Raw genomic sequence first — 18,742 nt, 5'->3', positions numbered from 1 at the left:
AATTCTAAGATGAAGTCTTTTTAGGCAACAAAATGGTCTTTTCTGGTCAGAGTTTGTATTTTCTTCCATTATTAAGAGGGGTTTGTGTGTACTGCCCCCACTCCTGGAATGAATCTTCTTGGGTTTCTGTGGTCTTTGCACAAAATATATGGCTTGGAGAGAAAGGATGTGTTTCTGCTGACTCTAGGAAAATGGCAAACAACCAAATGCATCAGTCAGGAACAGTGAGTAAAAGCTTTAAATGCAAACAACTGTTAGCAGCAAATTTTAGTGCATTAATAATTTACACTCCACAAAAAGTTTAATTTATTCAAAGTAAGAGTTTTGTGGTGTAGTTACAAAAGGCACACATGATCCTGGGGATAACGAATCTATCGTGAGCATATGACCTCTCCTGGGGAGCCATACTCTGACTGCCAAGTCACTTGGTTTCATCATAGATCTTGCACAGTTTATGCAGTGTCTTTCTCAATGTGCCAAGAGCTGAACAGGGAAATATGAGAGCATTTCCTCATATGTATAAAGAAACAAAGGATTTCTGAGGTCTACCCATGCTGAAGAAATACCTGAAACTGCAAAGTGTGCCCATTAAAACACTCAGAAAGAATGCCAGCAAAGAGGAAAAAAAAACACAATTATTTTCTGAGTCTCATCACCGTGGAAAATTTGCCAGATTATTACTTATAAACTGTCACTACCACCTCCAGGCTGCAGCTGCTGCATCTCAAGCTGCCTCACTCCGCCCTGTCTCAAGGACTGCAGCAACCAGTGTCCACCGAGGACACCTCTCCATCCAGAAGACACATGCCGGAGGTCCAGAAGTAACTGACTTTTCTGCAGGGAGCACAGAGCATTCAAAGGGAGATTGACAAAGCTGCCAAGCAGCCATGAAGCCTGCACCAAGGAAGAAGTCTCTCTGTCAGAAGCCATGAGAAAGCAACATGCAGCATCCTGCCATTTAATGTAGTTTTTTTATGTATAGAAGACTACCAAACAAGCAAGTCAAATGTGCCATGTTAGGTTATAGATGCCAGGTGTTTCTCCTGTGCCTGGGCAAAAGGATACAGCTTCTGGCTAAGTCCATTTGGATGGTGCTTTTCCCAGACTCTCACCTCACTCCAGCTTAAGAATGGGCCGCAAGTGAAGGGATCAGGATTCGGGGAGAGAGGGTTGGCTTGGGATGGGACCAGGAGTGCAAAATGGGATGGGCTTCAAGAGTTTGGTGATGCCCCAACTTCCCACAATATTTGGTTTATCCTTGGGAAAAAAAAACTATTTTTAAGAAGCCCAGTTACACAAGTGTTCTTCATTCTGCCTTGATTTGCAACATTAGCAATCTTCAGGTGAGATTTTCGCTGCAGAATTTATATATGTATATTAGACAAGATTGCATTCAAGATGTTTGATTCCTCAGATGCACAATAGCTGTCTCTACACCTTTATCTGAGGCCAGAAACTTAACAGATCAGCAAATAGCTGTCAGTTTTCAATAATTAATTCATTAATCCTGAGTGTGGGAGACACGGTAAAAACAAGATTTGCACATGAGGATTCAATAACAGTGGTTTAAAAACGTCTAGGGGGCAATGTCAGCCAGCAGAACACCAGCATTTTTCCACCCTGCCCCTTACTACCTGGCCTTCCATCTTTACCACTGCTGGAAAAAAGTGCTGCTGTGAAGGGTAAGTCAGTCAAGTTCTTTCTTTCCATTAACTACACAGAGAGATCCTGGCTTCAACCTCAGCCAGTTGTTAGAACAGTGCCCACAGAGCTGTGCAGCGTGTGACACTGCTACGTGGGCTATATGAAACCTCCCCACCATTCATCTCATGGACATGCAATAGCACATACACTTTCTACAGAAGCACACAGCCACCCTGATAGTATGTAAGATTAGGCTAATGCCAGGCTGCTGAAAAAACAGAGTAAACACGTGCTTTGCAAATGTGTATTACTGGCATCGAGATCCTTGGCTTTCTTTAATACCTGCCAGAAGTAAGCATTTGGCTTTGTTTCTCTCTATAGTGCTGAATGAGGGAGGAAAGCTAGGATTTGACCCCTGAAGCCCACAATGCACAGTTGTGCACCCACAGCATAGGATCAAGTCTTGTCTTGCACTGAAATGAATACAGTCAAAGTGCTCCTTGCATTTCTATTCTCTAATTATTTTCCCAGTCACTGGCCTGCTGTCCATTTTCTGGGGTAAATACTCTATTGTTTGTCTAATGTATGCCCAGCACAGCAATCTCTTACGATCTGCTCCCACCTGTGTTAACACCCCTACTCCGCAAGGCTCTTCTCAAGGAAATGGAATAAGCCAAGTGTGTTGGTTATTGTCAGCGGCAAGGGCATTTTTGAAGAGCAAATATGAAAAAATGAACCAGTCTGGGAAAAACAGAATGAGTAACCAGAGCTCAGAAGAGGAAAGAATCCTGGAACTGTGCACACACGGGATCAAATCAGCGGGGCAGGAGAGACCCCACCACTGGAGTGCTGTGAGAAGGCAAAGAGGGGCAGAGCACAGTAGGCAAAGGATGGGGACAGGGGATGTGGCTGTCAAAGGCTTGTGGGTATTAGTCACAAGAAATGGGGACATATGGTGTAGACCAGTTGTGGACCAGCTCACCAAGAAGCAAAACAACCCTTATACAGTTGGAAGAAGCCTCATGATGGCAGGACCAGGTAATCCCAGGGACTTTTTCTGACACATTCTGGAAGGGCTCCTGTCTGGAGAACAAAATTCCACTGCCAGTTGTGCAGCATGTCCACCAGGGTGGAGGGATTACTGCACCACAAGCCAGTGAACAGGGCTAATGGTAGTAATGAAGGATAGGGCCATCCACAGCCTAGTGATCACCCAGAAGGCCCACATGATGAAGTAGTTAAATATTCAGACAGAATATTCAGACAGCAGAATATTCAGTTAAATATTCAGACAGCATGTTGGCCTGGGTCCAGGGTCAGCCCCACGGCCAGGATAGGGCATGGCACAGCATAGCCTGGACAGGGATTCAGGACCTCAAAAGTAGCTCTGGAATGACAAAGGAGGCCCCAGATGAGGCTTCTCATGGCTTCTTCTCACACACATCTTATCTGTTTCCCTGCAGTCTGATCCCAGGTATCACTGCTCTGGGTCAGAGCAGGCCTTGAGGATAGGCAGCCAGACCCCATGGAGAACAGGGAGAAGGCTCAGGCCTCTGACACAGTGGAAGTGGAGAAATGTAAGCAAATCATTGCAGTGAAAAAATAACCATCTTGCATTTTGTTTCCTTACCTAACCACAGAGGATGAGAGGCACATGGGTGCAGATACAACACTGGGACTTTATGGAAGGCAGAGGCTGGGCACAGAGAGGCCAGGGGACTGTAGTTGGAAAGGCAAAAGCAATCTCTGCTTGTATTTGTCCGTGTCTCAATCCTGATTTTCCTTAAGGAGAGAGAGAAGGAGGACCACATCCTGGGCTTACCTCCAGGGTGATCTCCTTCCCCATGCTCTCCCAGCCCCGCTGGGACTGCTGCCCATTCCCAGAGATACTTCAAAGATGACTGAAGGCATCTTCTGAAGGCAGTCTAGTCTCAAGTTTTTGTATTTCAGGTGCAAATGACAGTACTGGTGAGGAGATGGATGTGGATGCACAGGAATAAACGCAAGCCTAGTAGGAACTGTCTTTGTGTCGTGTATCCCACAAAAGGGGAAATCAGGACTGCTTGTTACTACTATGCAAGAGGTTGGGAAACATGCACTAATTCACACAAAATCAGCTCTTGTTGTTAGAAATAGAGAAGTTTTCTCAACTGTGTTGTTATTTCCTTTCAATGGCAAAAAAAAATGAAAAAAAAGAAAGATCTGTGCCATCCAGGACATACATGAGCCGGCCAAACAAACTGAATTACTCTGCAGCCAGAATTAAACCTGCACATGGCAGGAAGGCTAGCAAATCAGCTAGCACCCCTCCCCCCAGTTGGAAAGAAAAAAAAACCACACCACCACCAAAACCAGAGACTGGTCAGCTTCTTCCGCTTATTTCTTCTCAGAGCAATAGAGGGGGGAAAAGACATCAACTTAAAATTCATGACGGTCAATCTTTCTTATACTTGATGAGCTTGCACAAATATTTGTCGCAAGTCTCCCAGGGTCACATTCACTAAGACTTCCCTCCATCTAGCACAGGCAAAAAAGACTCTTAAGGGTAATTAAAGGCCAAGAGGTCAATTGTTCTGAGCTAGCCTTTGGGAACCAAGAGCTTAGTGCTTGTCTTCTAAAGAGAATGCATTTTCAGAGGATTTTTTGAGGCTTTGTGACAATTATACATGGAATATGTTCAGCCAGCTGCTCTGGGTGTTCCTCTTTCTATTGTGTATATCAGTGGATGAAGGGATGAAGATGTTCTCTCTTCTGAAACACCTGATGTTGACCACTGGAAATTTCATATTTTTGGTTGTAAACTTCATTCTTCCTTTCCCTCCTACTCCACCAAAGTAAATAATAATAAATATAACACACCATAAACTCTCTGAGAGAAATATGCCTCATATCTTTGGATAATATCTATCTACCAGATTGCTCAGGAAGCTTGGGATCTGTCAGTTTCTACCACAAAAACAAAGAAAAAATCTTCAGTTGTGCAGCTCCCAAGGTCTTTAAAAAACATGGCTTGATATTTGTGGCAAAGGAGACAGCAAAACATCACAAAAAAAAAAAGAGAGTCCTTCATGCTGCAGATAGTCTGTGTTATTCTGTGAGGAGAAACAGAGATTCACAGCAATGGGTGGGGATTCAGCAGTTCCCTTTGCAAATATTGTGGTATTTATGTCTAGGTCTTGATTCAGGAAACCCTACAAGTCTGTTGTTAATGCCATTTTCCTGAATGGCCTCATTTGTGGAATTTAGTTAACTAATCATTTGCACTGTAAACCAATAGGGAAAACGTTTAAGAAAAGTCCAGCAGATGCTATAAGCCATAGTGGCAAAACACTAGAGGTAGGAAATTCCAGTGGGACTGTTTGGCTTAATCAAAATTAAGTATATGCTCATAGAAACAGGGACCAATAGTATATGGTTTATGGCCACAGAACTGCTCTTTCTCTTGCTAGATTTAAAAGTAATAAAAAATTGACCAGTGAATTGGTGATGAAATTTCTGGTAAGGAAACTGTTCCAAGGCAAGCAGATTTTGCAGAAGAATTTGTTGGTGCAAACACTATTCACATCCTTCCCCATGGCTAACCATTCATAAAACAGCCAGATGCTTGACAGCAGCCTTAAAATAGCCTGCTACAAGGAGCAATTCCATGGAAATTATCATACAGGTGAAAATCTGCCTTTCCAGCAATGTGAAGAACTTCACCATTGATAGTCAGAGTCGCCTGTGTCATCATAAATAGGTATGAGTATGAATGACTGTCTCTCGTCCGAATGGCTACACCCAGATAATGCCATTTTGCAGATACTGTGGAAGTTGACTACTCCACAGACTGAGGCTGGAAGAATTATGATGAAAACTGCAACAGTCAGCGTAAGAGGCAAGGGTGTGTCCTTTGGCAAGTGATGGCCAGGACCACCAAGATCTTTTTGTCAGATAATTTGAGGTTTTCTATGTTAAAACAGGTAGTGTGATCACCCATCTCTTCTTGTGTCTGTTGAAGATTTTTCAGCACCAACAGACTCAGTTTTATCCCTGCCCTTTCAAGCACATAATTCCATATTTATATGTGATACTAGTCCATCATCAGAAAGGCAAGAATGTAAGTAAGTCAGATGGAGGCCAGCTCTATTTCTGGGGAGTAGAGATATTCATATGCTCTGCTTATTTTTAGCAGAAGATGGTGGGTAAATCTGAGCCAGCACGTTTTTAATTCAATCTGTCCCTGGACAGTAACAGATGGTCCTTCCCTCTGCCAAGTACTAATGCACTTTACATTGGCACTCACTGTCAGGACACAAAGCCTGCCAAGTCCCCGTTAAATTTGCTGATGCCAGGAAAATAGATAATAAGCCAGGGGCACAGTCCCAAGTTTTTCCTCTACCTCCAAAGTAGCACAGAAGCTGTACCAGTACAATGGTGCCAGCTGCTCTCCAGCCTGTTGCTATTGATGCAGCAAAGGAGGCTCCTGAACTAGGGGAAGAAGGGTCTTGACACCATGAGCACAGTTGTGTATCTAAAGATGGAGTGAGATCCATCTGCTTCATAGGAACTAGCTGTGTGCTTAGAACTGGGCTTTCAGAGCCTTGACAACTTGTGCCTAAATGCTCAAAAGTCTGAACTAATAATAATTAATATAAAGATAAGTAATTCTAAATATAATACACATACACATACATATCACCTGTCAGGGTCACTCTGGTTTTTAGCACTCCTTAGTACTCCTTGAGCACTGAACATACTAAACTCAGTCTTACAGGTCTACTTCTTGTGACTACCAATCCTACATATAGTAAAGTTACCTACATAAGAAAATTCCACAGAATGTTCTGAGGAGCTCACTCCTCTTTACAGGTTATTGTGTTTATTCTCTGAACACAAGCATCCAAAACTCTTCAGCTGTAAAATTCCTGTTCCTTTCCACCAGCTGCCTCAGCGCCCAGGCTTCTTTCTTGGATTGCTCATAGCTTGGTATCCACATCTCTTGGAGAGAAGTCCAGCCACGGTTTGAAGACAAGAACCAGAATGCCTCTGGTTTGGGGCATGTCAGATGGTTAACATGAGCCTTCCACCTCTGCGGCAGCCATCCCTGGAAATAGAGAGAAACAAAAGTGTTATTCCTGGACCTTGGCAGACAGAGAAGAAAGGAGCTCTGCCACCAATAAACTATCAAAGCATGTCAGTGACATTTTCCTTCCTACTACAGGTTCTAGTCACATTCCTGTGGATGTCAGTGGGGAAGGTCTCCCCAAAGCGCTCAGGACAACGCCAGTCACGTTGTCAAGAAGAGTCAGAGTCTCAGATCAGGTCTGGCTGCAAATGAGCAGCACCAACCCACCAAAACTGAAATTGTATGGCAAGGAGTTCTGTTCTCATTATTATATTCTGGTTTTATCTTAAACATGTAAACAGTTAATGAGAATATCTAAGAAAAAAAAAAAAAAAAACAAGCCATGAATCTGACCAGGAGAGCAAACTAGCCTTAGTAGTCTTTTGACTAGAGAGCCACTAAAGCATTGGGAAGGAATATCTGTATCTAATCAATTCTACACCTTTCCATGGCTGTATTCCTAACTCAAAGAGAGGATATCTGTCCAGATTTGCACCACTTTCAGGTAAGAACAACTGGTTAAATGTAATGATTACCAGGTTGCACAACCTGGCATAAACATCAATGTTTCGATGTTTCATCACCAAACGTGGCCACAGACAATTGCATGCTGTCATTATGGGTTTGCACGTACTGACACATAAACAGACTCAAACAATCGTACAGTATTGAAGTCAGGATCCAGTGATCACCTAGTCCAGTTTACTATGCTGGACAGGTCTGATCATATCTAACTGCCCAGGGCAGCATTGCGTGGAGGCTTCAACACCTCCAAGGACACAGGTCACATAGCCTCTCTGGACAACCTGTTTCCAAATGTTCCAAGTCATCTAAAGCAAGCCAGCCAAGTAAGATTGCTTCCTGCAGCCTGATAAAAACCTCCTCCCTGCACAATTCAACCCTTCTGCTGAAATGACCACCAGCAGAATGGTCAATGTGTATGATCTCATGCACTGCATCAGTATGAGGAACACATGCTTTGGCTGAGTATCCACAACTTCTGCCAACACCTCTTGACATGAGGATGCACAACCCAATGGCATTGCAATAACAGTGGTTGTAGGCTGTGCAGTAATCTGGTAACCAAACCCCCTGGGACAAATCTGAGCCTAGAGCCATTTTAAATCCTATCTGAGAAATAAAGACAAAAGTCACAAGTACCTTTTCTTTCCTTCGTATGTTTTCCCACACTCTGTTACACACCATGCACTCAAAGGTGTCAATGTAATTGTCCTGGGTGACATCTTGCACTCCCCACTTGCGTTCCTTCATTGCTGTAAGCAGCCTGGGGTTGGAAATGTCCCCTTTCAGTTTCCATTGTAGGTAGGACTCATATTCTTGATCGTTTGTATCTAGTATTTTAATATAGCGAGCCAGCTCCCGAGGGTGAGAAAAACTAGACACAAGAATTGCACTCCTGTTACTAGGAAGCCAGTCTACAACGCTGGGAGATCCAAAGTACACTGGTACCACTCCCAACTTCAGTGGCCGCCAGAGTTTTTCAGTGATGTAATCGTCACAGATAGCATTTTCAAAAGCTAGAATGAACTTGTACTGTGCCAGTACTTTATAGAAGTTCCCATCATCCATGGCAGTTGGATTTCTGAGATGCTGAGGAAGGTCTCTGTTATGTAGACATTCCCCATAAGAGTCTACTTCAATGTGGCACATCAGCTCACGCACATAGCTGTCTCGGTCAGAAGGAGGGTTGCAGTCAGACTGCACATAGACAAGTGGTGCAAGCCTCTTCCTCAGGCTGTTCTTAATCTGCAGTGGGATCACATACGTCAGTGATTTCAAGACTTCTACACTCTCAAGGTATTGAGTGGTCAGGGGTAGATGAGAATTGCGGCTAAATGTTGCAGTGTGGTTGAATAAGGTGATTGTTGGTTCATGGAAGAGTTTGTAGTTGTTTTTTGGTGACTCTTCATGGAAAAGGGCCCAATCATGGTAGTCTTTACGAGGGAGCGGTAGGCTGTCTATACTGAAGTCAGTTCCTAGACAAAAGCAAACAGTGTTTAGTCTGCCCCTACCTATCATGCCACACCAATTACAACGACACAACAGCCTAGCCTTGATTTAGTATTAGCTCTACAACCATTGCATTTATGACATTATAAGGCAGTATTGCAACGAGAGCAATTCATGCAAAGACAGAGGAGTGTTAGAGTTTGTCAGCAAAAGCATCTAGAGAATTGGAACCAGCAGTTAAGACTAGAAAAGGTTTTCTTTTGCTTCATGTTAGTTTAAAGGGCTCTCATTTCAAAGGCTCGCTAGGAAGTTCATATTTTAATGCACTGATACGAGACTAATCAGATGCTTAATAATCCCCTGGTTCTGTAAATAGGGAGACAAATGGTATTGTCTCTATCTATAATGGTTATATAGAAATTATAACTGCAGGGCTCAACTTGGTTACAGCAGCAAAACAACAAAAAGCATGTTAAAATGCTGGACAAGATTGAGAAAATTCACATGAATGACTTCAAGTCTTAGAAAGATGTTGTACTATAGAGACTGTTTTTTTCAAGGCTGCTACATATTTGACTTTGTTTCCCACTGAATGGTGGTCCCAAGCCCTCAACACTAAAAGGACAATGGGCTGTGCCACTCACTGAAACATGCCATTTGCTGTCTTTGGTTCTGATGTGTTATAGTGATAGAAGAAGGTGAGATAAATGGACAATAAACCAAATTTTCACAAGGAAGCTTGCAAGGCCCATCTGATTTCGAAAATACTTTGCTCTAAGCGATGGCCACAGGAGAAGTGCATACAGACAGTAATGAAATTATGTGGATTGAAACCATAGCACTTCAGTTCTGTTTCTCACAACACTGCTCCCTCTTCAAGGTAATATTGCAGGGAAAAGGAAATTGCAGTAAAGAAAGAGACAAGAAAAGGGATTAAAGAGGAATAAAAAGAGACATAAAAATTATTAAACAAAGAGAGAATTAGGCAAAGAGAAACTTACGAGAAAAATGCATTATAGATTAGAGCACATCAGAATGACTGATGCTAATACAGCAATCAATCTCAGTCCAGCAATAAGACAAGAAGCTTTTAAGGATTAAAGGAAAGGTAATATCAGCATGTTCCCTACCCTGTGAGATAAAAGAAATAAATGAGCTTATGAGGGGATAAAGAAAGTGCAACAAGACTACAATTATGAGCAATTTCAACTTCCAAACTATTAATTAGGAAATATTATATATGTGGCAAAGTACAGAAAATAAAGATGGATGCTGACAGGAGAAGTTCTGCATCTTCAAAGACATCATTTGTTCAGGATTAATACTCCAAGGACCCGAAACCCCAGTGCAGAAAAGCTGCACATACTCCTCACTCAAGAACAACACCCCTGAGGCTCTCATAGAATGGCACCAGATCCAGTTCATGCTGACTCAGTTGCACTGGTAGCTCACACTACACATAAAACTTCTGTGAAATACGTGACACTGAAAAGGTGGAGCTGGGAATCCCGCCCAAAGCAGTGACAAAATCCAGCAAGTGGATGCGATGTTTCATTTCTAAACAGGAGATAGCAGCATGTAACAAAGTCATCACCTTTACCTAAGGGCTTCCCAGGCAAGGACAGTAAGTCAGTACAAGTTGCAGAAAAGTCAGTGCTTCTAGAAAAGCCATTGTGCTGGAAATCATCTGTACCTCATTTTTTGCATAATATTTTTACTAAGCTTTGGATCATTCTTCTCTTGACTAGCTCACCAACCAAGAGGAAAACTAATGCAGTTTTTTTGAAGGGGAAACTGTGCCCTGAACCAGCCTTAGCAGGAAAATGCAGATGTTAAAGTTTTCACACAGCAGGCTGTTTAGAGAGAAATTCTGAAATAGCAAAATATGCCTTTTTGCAGCCTCAGTATTGAGAGAGACTGTGCCTTGATACAGCATTTTTTTACTTATTGTGATTTAAAAATAAGTAACATTCTTGCAGATTCTGACACTTGTCTTTACACAGTACAGAGTCAGCATCACAACAAAAGAAAAAAACAATTACAGAGAGAGTCTTTTAGCCAGTATAACTAGTCCTTAAAGAATACGTAAGAAAATCACATCCACAGTAATAGTCTTTCTAATGTTGAAACAAACAAACAGAATTAATCTCGAAGACCAAAACTACTAGACTTTACAGTTCTCATGTGATGCAAACCCAGCTTTCCTTGTCTTTAATCGGGTCAGCTTCTCATTCCTTTGCTGTTATACCTTCACTTTCATGCCTGACCACTATGTTACCAACAGAGAAAGCTGACCTACTTGGACTCTGAAAAAAAATAGTAACAAGATGTTTTTAGTTCACTGCTAACAACCATGCAAAATGTCCTTCTTTCCTGTATTTCCAGCTCACCTGTATCATAGAATCATAGAATCACTAGGTTGGAAAGGACCCACTGGATCATAGAGTCCAACCATTCCTAACAATCCCTAAACCATGCCCCTCAGCATCTCATCCACCTGTCCTTTAAACACTTCCAGGGAAGGTGACTCAACCACCTCCCTGGGAAGCCTGTTCCAGTGCCCAATGACCCTTTCCGTGAAAAATTTTTTCCTGATGTCAAGCCTGAACCTCCCCTGGCGGAACCTGAGGCCATTCCCTCTTGTCCTGTCCCCTGTCACTTGGGAGAAAAGGCCAGCTCCCTCCTCTCCACTACCTCCTTTCACATAGTTGTAGAGAGCAATAAGGTCTCCCCTCAGCCTCCTCCTCTCCAGACTAAACAACCCCAGCTCTCTCAGCCGCTCCTCGTAAGACTTGTTCTCCAGCCCCTTCACCAGCTTCGTTGCTTTTCTCTGGACACGCTCCAGAGCCTCAACATCCTTCTTGTGGTGAGGGGCCCAGAACACAGGATTCGAGGTACAGTCTCACCAGTGCTGAGTACAGAGGGAGAACAGCCTCCCTGGACCTGCTGGTCACGCCATTTCTGATACAAGCCAAGATGCCATTGGCCTTCTTGGCCACCTGGGCACACTGATGGCTCATGTTCAGTCATCTGTCAACCAATACCCCCAGGTCCTTCTCCTCCAGGCAGCTTTCTAGCCAGACTTCTCCTAGTCTATAGCACTGCATAGGGTTGTTGTGCCCCAAGTGCAGGACCCGGCATTTGGCCTTGTTAAACCTCATGCCATTGGTCTCAGCCCAGCAGTCCAACCTGTTCAGATCCCTTTGCAGAGTCTTCCTACCCTCCATCAGATCCACACTTCCACCCAGTTTAGTGTCATCTGCAAACTTGCTAAGGGTGCACTCAATGCATTCATCCAGGTCATTGATAAAGACATTGAACAGGGCTGGACTCAGTATTGAGCCTTGGGGAACCCCACTTGTAACTGGTCTCCAGCTGGAGTTAATTCCATTTACCACCACTCTCTGGGCCCGGCCATCCAACCAGTTTTCAACCCAGGACAGTGTGCACCTGTCCAGTCCAGAGGCTGACAGTTTCTGAAGCAGAATGCTTCAGAATCCTGACTGAGTGAATGAGATTCAGGACTTTGTTTTATTTCATTTCTAGACAAAGGGGCTGAACCAAGAGAAAAGAATTTGTCTTTATTTTTCCACCTAAAATTCACTTCTCCTCTGAAAAGCAACTGTATAAGGAAAAAAAACAAAATTAACAAAATAAAGCCTATTTTTATAAGATGTGTCTTCAGTGTTCTGTAGATTCACTTTAGAGTACAAGTAGTGGGCATTTTCTGGTGCAGCAGATACAGAGCAGCTTAAAAGTTTGCACTACCTGCTGCTCTCTTTGCAGAATCAATACATTTCTTTCACCACTTTCCATTTACAGTCTGCTAGCAATTCCTCAGCACATGAGGCAGGGGAGTTGCACAGTTAGTTACCAGCGATGACATTATTTTAAGACAAAAGACTTGCACAAGTTCCACAGAGGCCTTGCAGGACCTCAGCTAGGGGTGACAAAACAGAAGACGGGAAAAAAGCTGGCTTGGTCTCAGACTGTCTTCCTGACTTGGCAGCTATGGGAAATTATATTTTTTCCCATAAAACAGGGAGCACATGTGACTGGAAAGCAGCATGGAACAATGCAACAGCCATCCCACAGACAAGCATGGTCACTTTTCAAAGAACTTTTTACAGAGAATATGCATCTCTCTATCTCTGCTGATGGTATTTAGCACTAGGAAAAGTTTAGCACAATGAGCTGTCTAAGTTTCCCGTTCTCAGTGACTGCCACTTAGAATATTTAAAATCTAAAGGAAAATAACTGGGCAGGAGGGAAAAGATACTCCTTCAAAAAGAAACAGATCCTTACCATAGAACAGAAATGCTCTCGTCATCTGATTGTGCTGGTAGGTCTTGTTGATGGTAAAGAAGCAAACATCCTCTCCGCACTGACCCAATCTCCCTGTCTCTCCAGTCAGGGGAGACCACCAGAGCAGGATGGGGTAGTGATTTACATTAGATTCTGTCTTCAGGCTGCTGTGAAGTTCCTGCTTCTTAAATTGAAAAGCATATCTCTCCGCAGGCTTTAATGGGCCACTGTGTAAACTGGAGATTACTGCCACCATATTCTCTGAATTGCCCAGTTCAGTGACAACCTTCAGGAAAATAAACATACGTATCACAGCACATCACCATTTAAGCATCAAGCACTAAGTAAGTCTGCATGTGAAGTTTCTGTGATTCAAAGTGGGTGCATTTCACTGACTGCAGTGACCATCCAGGTGATCTTACATCAGAAGAGCAAAAAGCTGTAATTTGACTTTCTAAAGAGGGGGAAGGACATACATTTCTGCACTGAGACATGGCCACATCATGTATTATTTTAACAACACATCTTCTGCTTTATCCCAAAGAAAAGCACAGAACAGAGAACAGCCCTTCAATAGCCTGGAAAACCCCATCTGCATACAGAGAAGTGAAAGACCTACAAGTATGAATCATCACTTACAGATCTGAAACCCTATAAGCAACCTTAAAAACTCAACCCAAAATCTGGGGTGTTTCTGGTGCCCATGAAGCCACCACTTTTTTCTCCAGATTCTCTTCTCTCTGCTATAAAAGCAGAGAGGCAGAGAAGTCTGTTGAGTGAAGTGACAGAAATGGTGCCAGCAGGTATGGCCACAGGATACCTAGCTCCTACTCTTAGCTTTAGTAGGGCAAAGACACTTCTGCTACCATACAAACAGCTTTTTCTGCATGCACCTTCACATGCAGTACATAATGCCACCACATGAACAGCTGGAAGAATGATGGGGACATTCAAAACCAACAGACATCTTTGACCGCAGCACTTTCACTTGTTGGATGGCTCTGAAGGAGGATGTAAACCAGGAAGGTGCTGCTTATATTAAGTTGTTTGGAAACATTTATCTTCCCTGGTATCTTTACTGCCTGCATACACCTTGTTGTTGCTGTGTCATTCACTCTCACTGTGTAGCAAAACACACTGTAGTTAGACTAAATAGGCTCTGTGCAACAGGCGATACTGGGACAGCACACAGAGGAGACTGTGCAAAGTACAGCTGTACATGAAAATACAGAAAACACTCCCACATCAGCAAGTGGACAACATACTAGCTGCAAAGTTTGACAATATATAACTGCAGCAATATAATTGAAATAAGTCTGTAACTACCTCACGTCTAGGTTTATCCAGGAACATGCTCCTTCTTTGCTTCCAGCTTTTGCCCTGGCAAAATTTAAGGAACCTCTATATTTATGCAGAATTTATAGTAGCTGTCTCTGAACTCCTTGGGGTAGACACACTCCAATTGCATCAACAGCTTGTGTGCAACAACAGTCTCGGCAGCAGGGCACCAAGCATCACCGTCCAGCAAACTTCCACAGATAAAAGTCCCAGCTAGGGACAGAGAAGCTCTAGCTACTTCCAAACCTATTTGGTTGAGGAGGTGCAGTAGAGTCACAAACCCTCCCAATAAAGGTCCTAAAGACTTGCTGACACTGCTTCTATACTAGGGCAGCTATATCACCTTTGGATACCTTGTTCAGGGAAAGAGAACTGAAAGCGACCATTGAGCGTCAGTGGCTGCCCCCAAGAAACAGACACAATTTGGAGTAGGTGGCTGGCCTGGGAGGACTTCAGAGGTCTTCCTGCTGGCTCCACTGGGAGTTACCTGAGGTAACTGTCTGAACCAGAGTCTCAGTTCAGAGCACAGCTCAAGTAGAAAGGTATCTCTGAGGTAGATCCTTGCCATCTCATGACTGAAGTCTCCTACAGTCCCATGACTACCAGCCAAGCCTGACTCAGTTTGTCTACAAGTTGTCCTCTTCTAACAAAAATATAGGATAACCTGCCCCAGACATAAATTAATATGCCTTCACACTGATTTTTCTCTTGTGTGTTTTTTTAACTGACCAGCTACTGGTCTTCCCAATGCTAAGAATGGCCTTTGAGGCAGGACTGATGGACAGATTTCCACCATCACTTACTAATGTGCTCAGATATGCCTGGTCTGCCTGCCGCATTTGCATCAAATGGGTCCAGCCTTGCCTCCCTGCCTAATGAATTAATTCAAACACACAATCAGAGGAGGCAATAGTGGATGGAGGTAAGACAACACGGCATGGTGTGGTACACCACTCCTGAAAAATTTGTCCAGGAGCCAAGAAGTTATGCAAGAAAGGTGTTCTCTGTCAGCTGGAGTCAACTATTACCACCAAGCCAATGCTGCTGACAGAGTTTCTTAAACACTCCTCTCAAAACACAGACTTGTACGGAAAATGTCTGTTGCCTTCAGTGCTTTCTCTCATTTGCCTGAATTGTGTCACACTTTGCGAGTGACCTCATGCATACCTCCCCCCTTTGCCCCCGTACCTGCAGTGTCATGAAAAGGAAAAAGGCAGCTGCAAAGCAGAAGCAAGATGCCCACAGTTTCTTCCTCCTCATTTTAATCATGTTGCACTGCCAGGTTTGACAGAGTAGTTAGAGCTAGGCCCCAGGAAGGCCAGCCTGACTAAAGTCTCAGCCTTTGTTGCAGGGCTTCTCCACTCCATCCTTATTCCTCTTCATGGTGACCGCTGCTGAAAAAGGGTACAGCATGAATAAAGATTGCTCCTCAAGCTCAGTGGTTAACTTGATGTCTACCTGTAGCTTTCTGTAGGTGCCAAAGACACGTTTTGAGCCATGTACCCAGAAAACAGCACTCTCATGCACACCCCCAGGCATCTATTCTCTTGCTGGTCATTCCAGCTCAGTCCTGTTTGGGGAGGACAGCCATTTTCCTGAGTTTAAGATGGCAAATTGTGCAGCTTTTCAGCACCTGGAAGCAGGTGATTGATAAAAGACTACCCTTCCCTGGGCATGCCCTGAAAATGCTCCCAGAGGAGGTATACAACCATCTAGCCCTAGGACTCACTATACTGAAGTCTTCTGGGACTTCTGTTCACCAACATATCTAGCCCGAAGCACAGAAAAAAAAATAAAAGCAAATAAAGGATGAGAGGGAGAAACACAAGACTTTATCTCTCAAGGCAGAAGAGTAAAGTTCCAAAATGTAGGTATTCTGAAAGCAGAAATACACACCAAAAAAAAAAAAAGATGTTTCATAAATTGCTGTTTTAAAACTCAGCTCTTTCAGAGATTCACCTGTTGTTTAGGAAGTTCTTCTATAACAGGAAGGTGTATGTGATTGTATTGTCTACACGTACATGCACCTGCCAGCTTCCTCCCATCCTAATCCCACTCACGAAGTTCCAAAAACCTGACAAAGAGCTATGGGTCCCAAAACTACCACCTGCCACAGTGTGATACTACCTAAGTGGCACTGGGAGCTAGAGACAAAAAAATAACAATCCTGTTTCTGCTTTCACTGCAACATGTGTTCATCCATACCCATCAACCATCAGAAAAGCCTCCTGAGTAAAAGCTGATACAAAATCACACAGTGTGAGTTCTGCTTTGCATGGGACAGCTGCTTTTGAAGGCTTTGTGTGGGCACAAAAGTGCACAGCTGCTGGCCGGCCACTTCACATATCAGGTAGGATCTTCTATAAAGCCTCTGCATCATCTGTCCCTCTTGCATTATAGCCAAAATGAGGCACTAGAAGAGGGAAAGGATGAAATCTGCTGGCAACCGTGCTGGTGAAAACATACCCGAGGAGCAGAACGGTATGTTTAATAGCACACATTTTACCCTGTTCATGGCAAAATGACTCTAATGACCCACTTAATCATAGAATCATAGAATAGTTTGGGTTCGAAGGGACCTTAAAGATCACCTAGTTCCAAGCCCGCTGCCATGGGCAGGGACATCCCACTAGATCAGGCTGACCAAGGCCCCATCCAACCTGGCCTTGAACACCTCCAGGGATGGTGCATCCACAACCACCCTGGGCAACCCATTCCAGTCCCTCACCACTCTCATAGTGAAAAAATTCTTCCTAATGTCTAGTCTAAATCTGTCCCTCTCCAGTTTATACCCATTCTCCCTCTTCGTATCCCCACAAGCCTTTATCTTACTTTAGTTTGTATTTATCACCACAAGCCCCTCCCCAGCTTTCTTGTAGCCCCTTCAGGAAGTGGAAGATCGCTATAAGATCTCCTCTGAACCTTCTCTTCTCCAGGCTGAACAGGACCAACTCTCTCAGCCTGTCCTCAAACGGGAGATGCTTGGGAGGGCTCTCTGATCGTCTTTGTAGCCCTCCTCTGGACCCGTTCCAACAGCTCCATATCCTTCCTATGTTGAGCATTCCAGAACTGGACGCAGTACTCCAGATGACGACTCACAAGAGAGGAACAGAGGGGCAGAATCACCTCCCTCGACCTGCTGACCACGCTTCTTTTGATGCGGCCCAGGATGCGGTCGGCCCTCTGGGCTGTGAGTGCACACTGCTGGCTCATGTTGAGCTTCTCAACAACCAGCACCATCAAGTCCTTCTCTGCAGTGCTGCTCTCAATCATGTCAGCCCCCATCCTGTAATGAAAACGGGGATCGCCCCCACCCAGGTACAGGACCTTACACTTGGCCTTGTTTAACCTCATGAGGTTCTCACAGCCCCACTTCTCCAGCCTGTCCATGTCCCTCTGGATGACATCCCGTCCTTCCGGGAATGCACTGCTCCGCTGGCAAAGTAGTAATGGGCTCATTTCGGGGTGTTCCCCCGAGAGGCCCCCGCCCGTCCGCCGGGTGCGGCGCTGCGGCTCTGCTCGCAGCGACACACACGAGGCTCTGTCCCGCTACAACTCCGCCGCAAAAGCGACCTCGCAGCGCCTTCCCAGCTCGGCCAGGCCGAACGGAGGCGCCGGGGGCTTGAAAGAATGAGGATAAATCACCACACACACCCCCCCGCGGCTGTCCTGCAGATCTTTCCGAACTTCCCATTGTGTCTCCCCGCTGCCTCTCCCTCCCGCACGGATTCCCCCGGGCTCAGCATAGCGGCCGGGGCTGTTTTTCCCTCGGCGAGGCTCAGCCCGTCCCGCAGCCCCAGCGAGAGCGGCTGCGGCGAGAGCTCCTGCCCCGCTCCCCGCCCGTGGCTCCGGCATTCTCCGCCGGATACTCACCCCGGATAAACCTCTCCCTCCGCCCGGGTTCGGGGGTTCGGGACACTTTGATTTGGGGCGGTTCTGGGTGGGCGGAGGGAGGCGGGGGCTGGGCGAGAGGGCCCCCGCGGCGGGGCGGCTCCGCGCCTCCCTCCGCCCATCGCCCCGCGGGGGGCGCTCCAACAGGGGGGCGACTCGATTGGGGTCCGCAGCTCTCCGAAGTGGGAGAAGCGGCCCGCGGGAGCCGCCCGTGACACCCGCCCCCGGCTGCCTCCCCGCACCGCCAGGCTTCGCGCACCCTCCAAAATACACTCGTCCCAGATTTCTATAAGATGTTGGCGTAATTGCGGTTTTTGGCATTTTTTGTTGGTTTGGGAGTTTGGGTATTTTTGTTTTACAACGGTGCAGGTTGTGTAGTCGGTGAAGGCGCAGATTGACTGCATCCAGCCAGAGGGCTGCCAGAAAAAGAAATGCGTCACGGAAGCTGGGACGCTTGGAGAGCTGGCTCCGACTGGCAGGGATCAC

The 18,742-nt window shown here is 45.0% G+C and overlaps 1 protein-coding gene across 2 annotated transcripts; it reads right to left on the bottom strand.

Moving 5' to 3' along the window:
- Positions 1 to 319: 319 nt before the first annotated feature.
- On the bottom strand, positions 320 to 18,393 carry FUT10 (fucosyltransferase 10). 2 transcript variants are annotated; one of them, XM_054054956.1, is made up of 5 exons: positions 18,239 to 18,393; positions 15,554 to 15,756; positions 13,028 to 13,313; positions 7,913 to 8,748; positions 320 to 6,730 (listed from the first exon to the last, which is right to left on the bottom strand). In XM_054054956.1, exons 2-5 carry the CDS (start codon positions 15,632 to 15,634, stop codon positions 6,506 to 6,508), a joined length of 1,428 nt encoding a protein of 475 aa, XP_053910931.1. In that variant the 5' UTR covers positions 15,635 to 15,756; positions 18,239 to 18,393; the 3' UTR covers positions 320 to 6,505. The 2 variants fall into 2 exon arrangements, with proteins under 2 accessions (XP_053910931.1, XP_053910930.1); XM_054054955.1 differs by having other exon boundaries at positions 15,554 to 15,759; positions 18,239 to 18,381.
- Between the last annotated feature and the right edge of the window lie 349 nt (positions 18,394 to 18,742).

The sequence above is a fragment of the Cuculus canorus genome, chromosome Z (genome assembly GCF_017976375.1).
Source record: "Cuculus canorus isolate bCucCan1 chromosome Z, bCucCan1.pri, whole genome shotgun sequence".
NCBI lineage: Eukaryota > Metazoa > Chordata > Aves > Cuculiformes > Cuculidae > Cuculus > Cuculus canorus.
The sequence above is the reverse complement of the archived record's forward strand: the minus strand, read 5'-3'. Positions and strand labels throughout refer to the sequence as shown.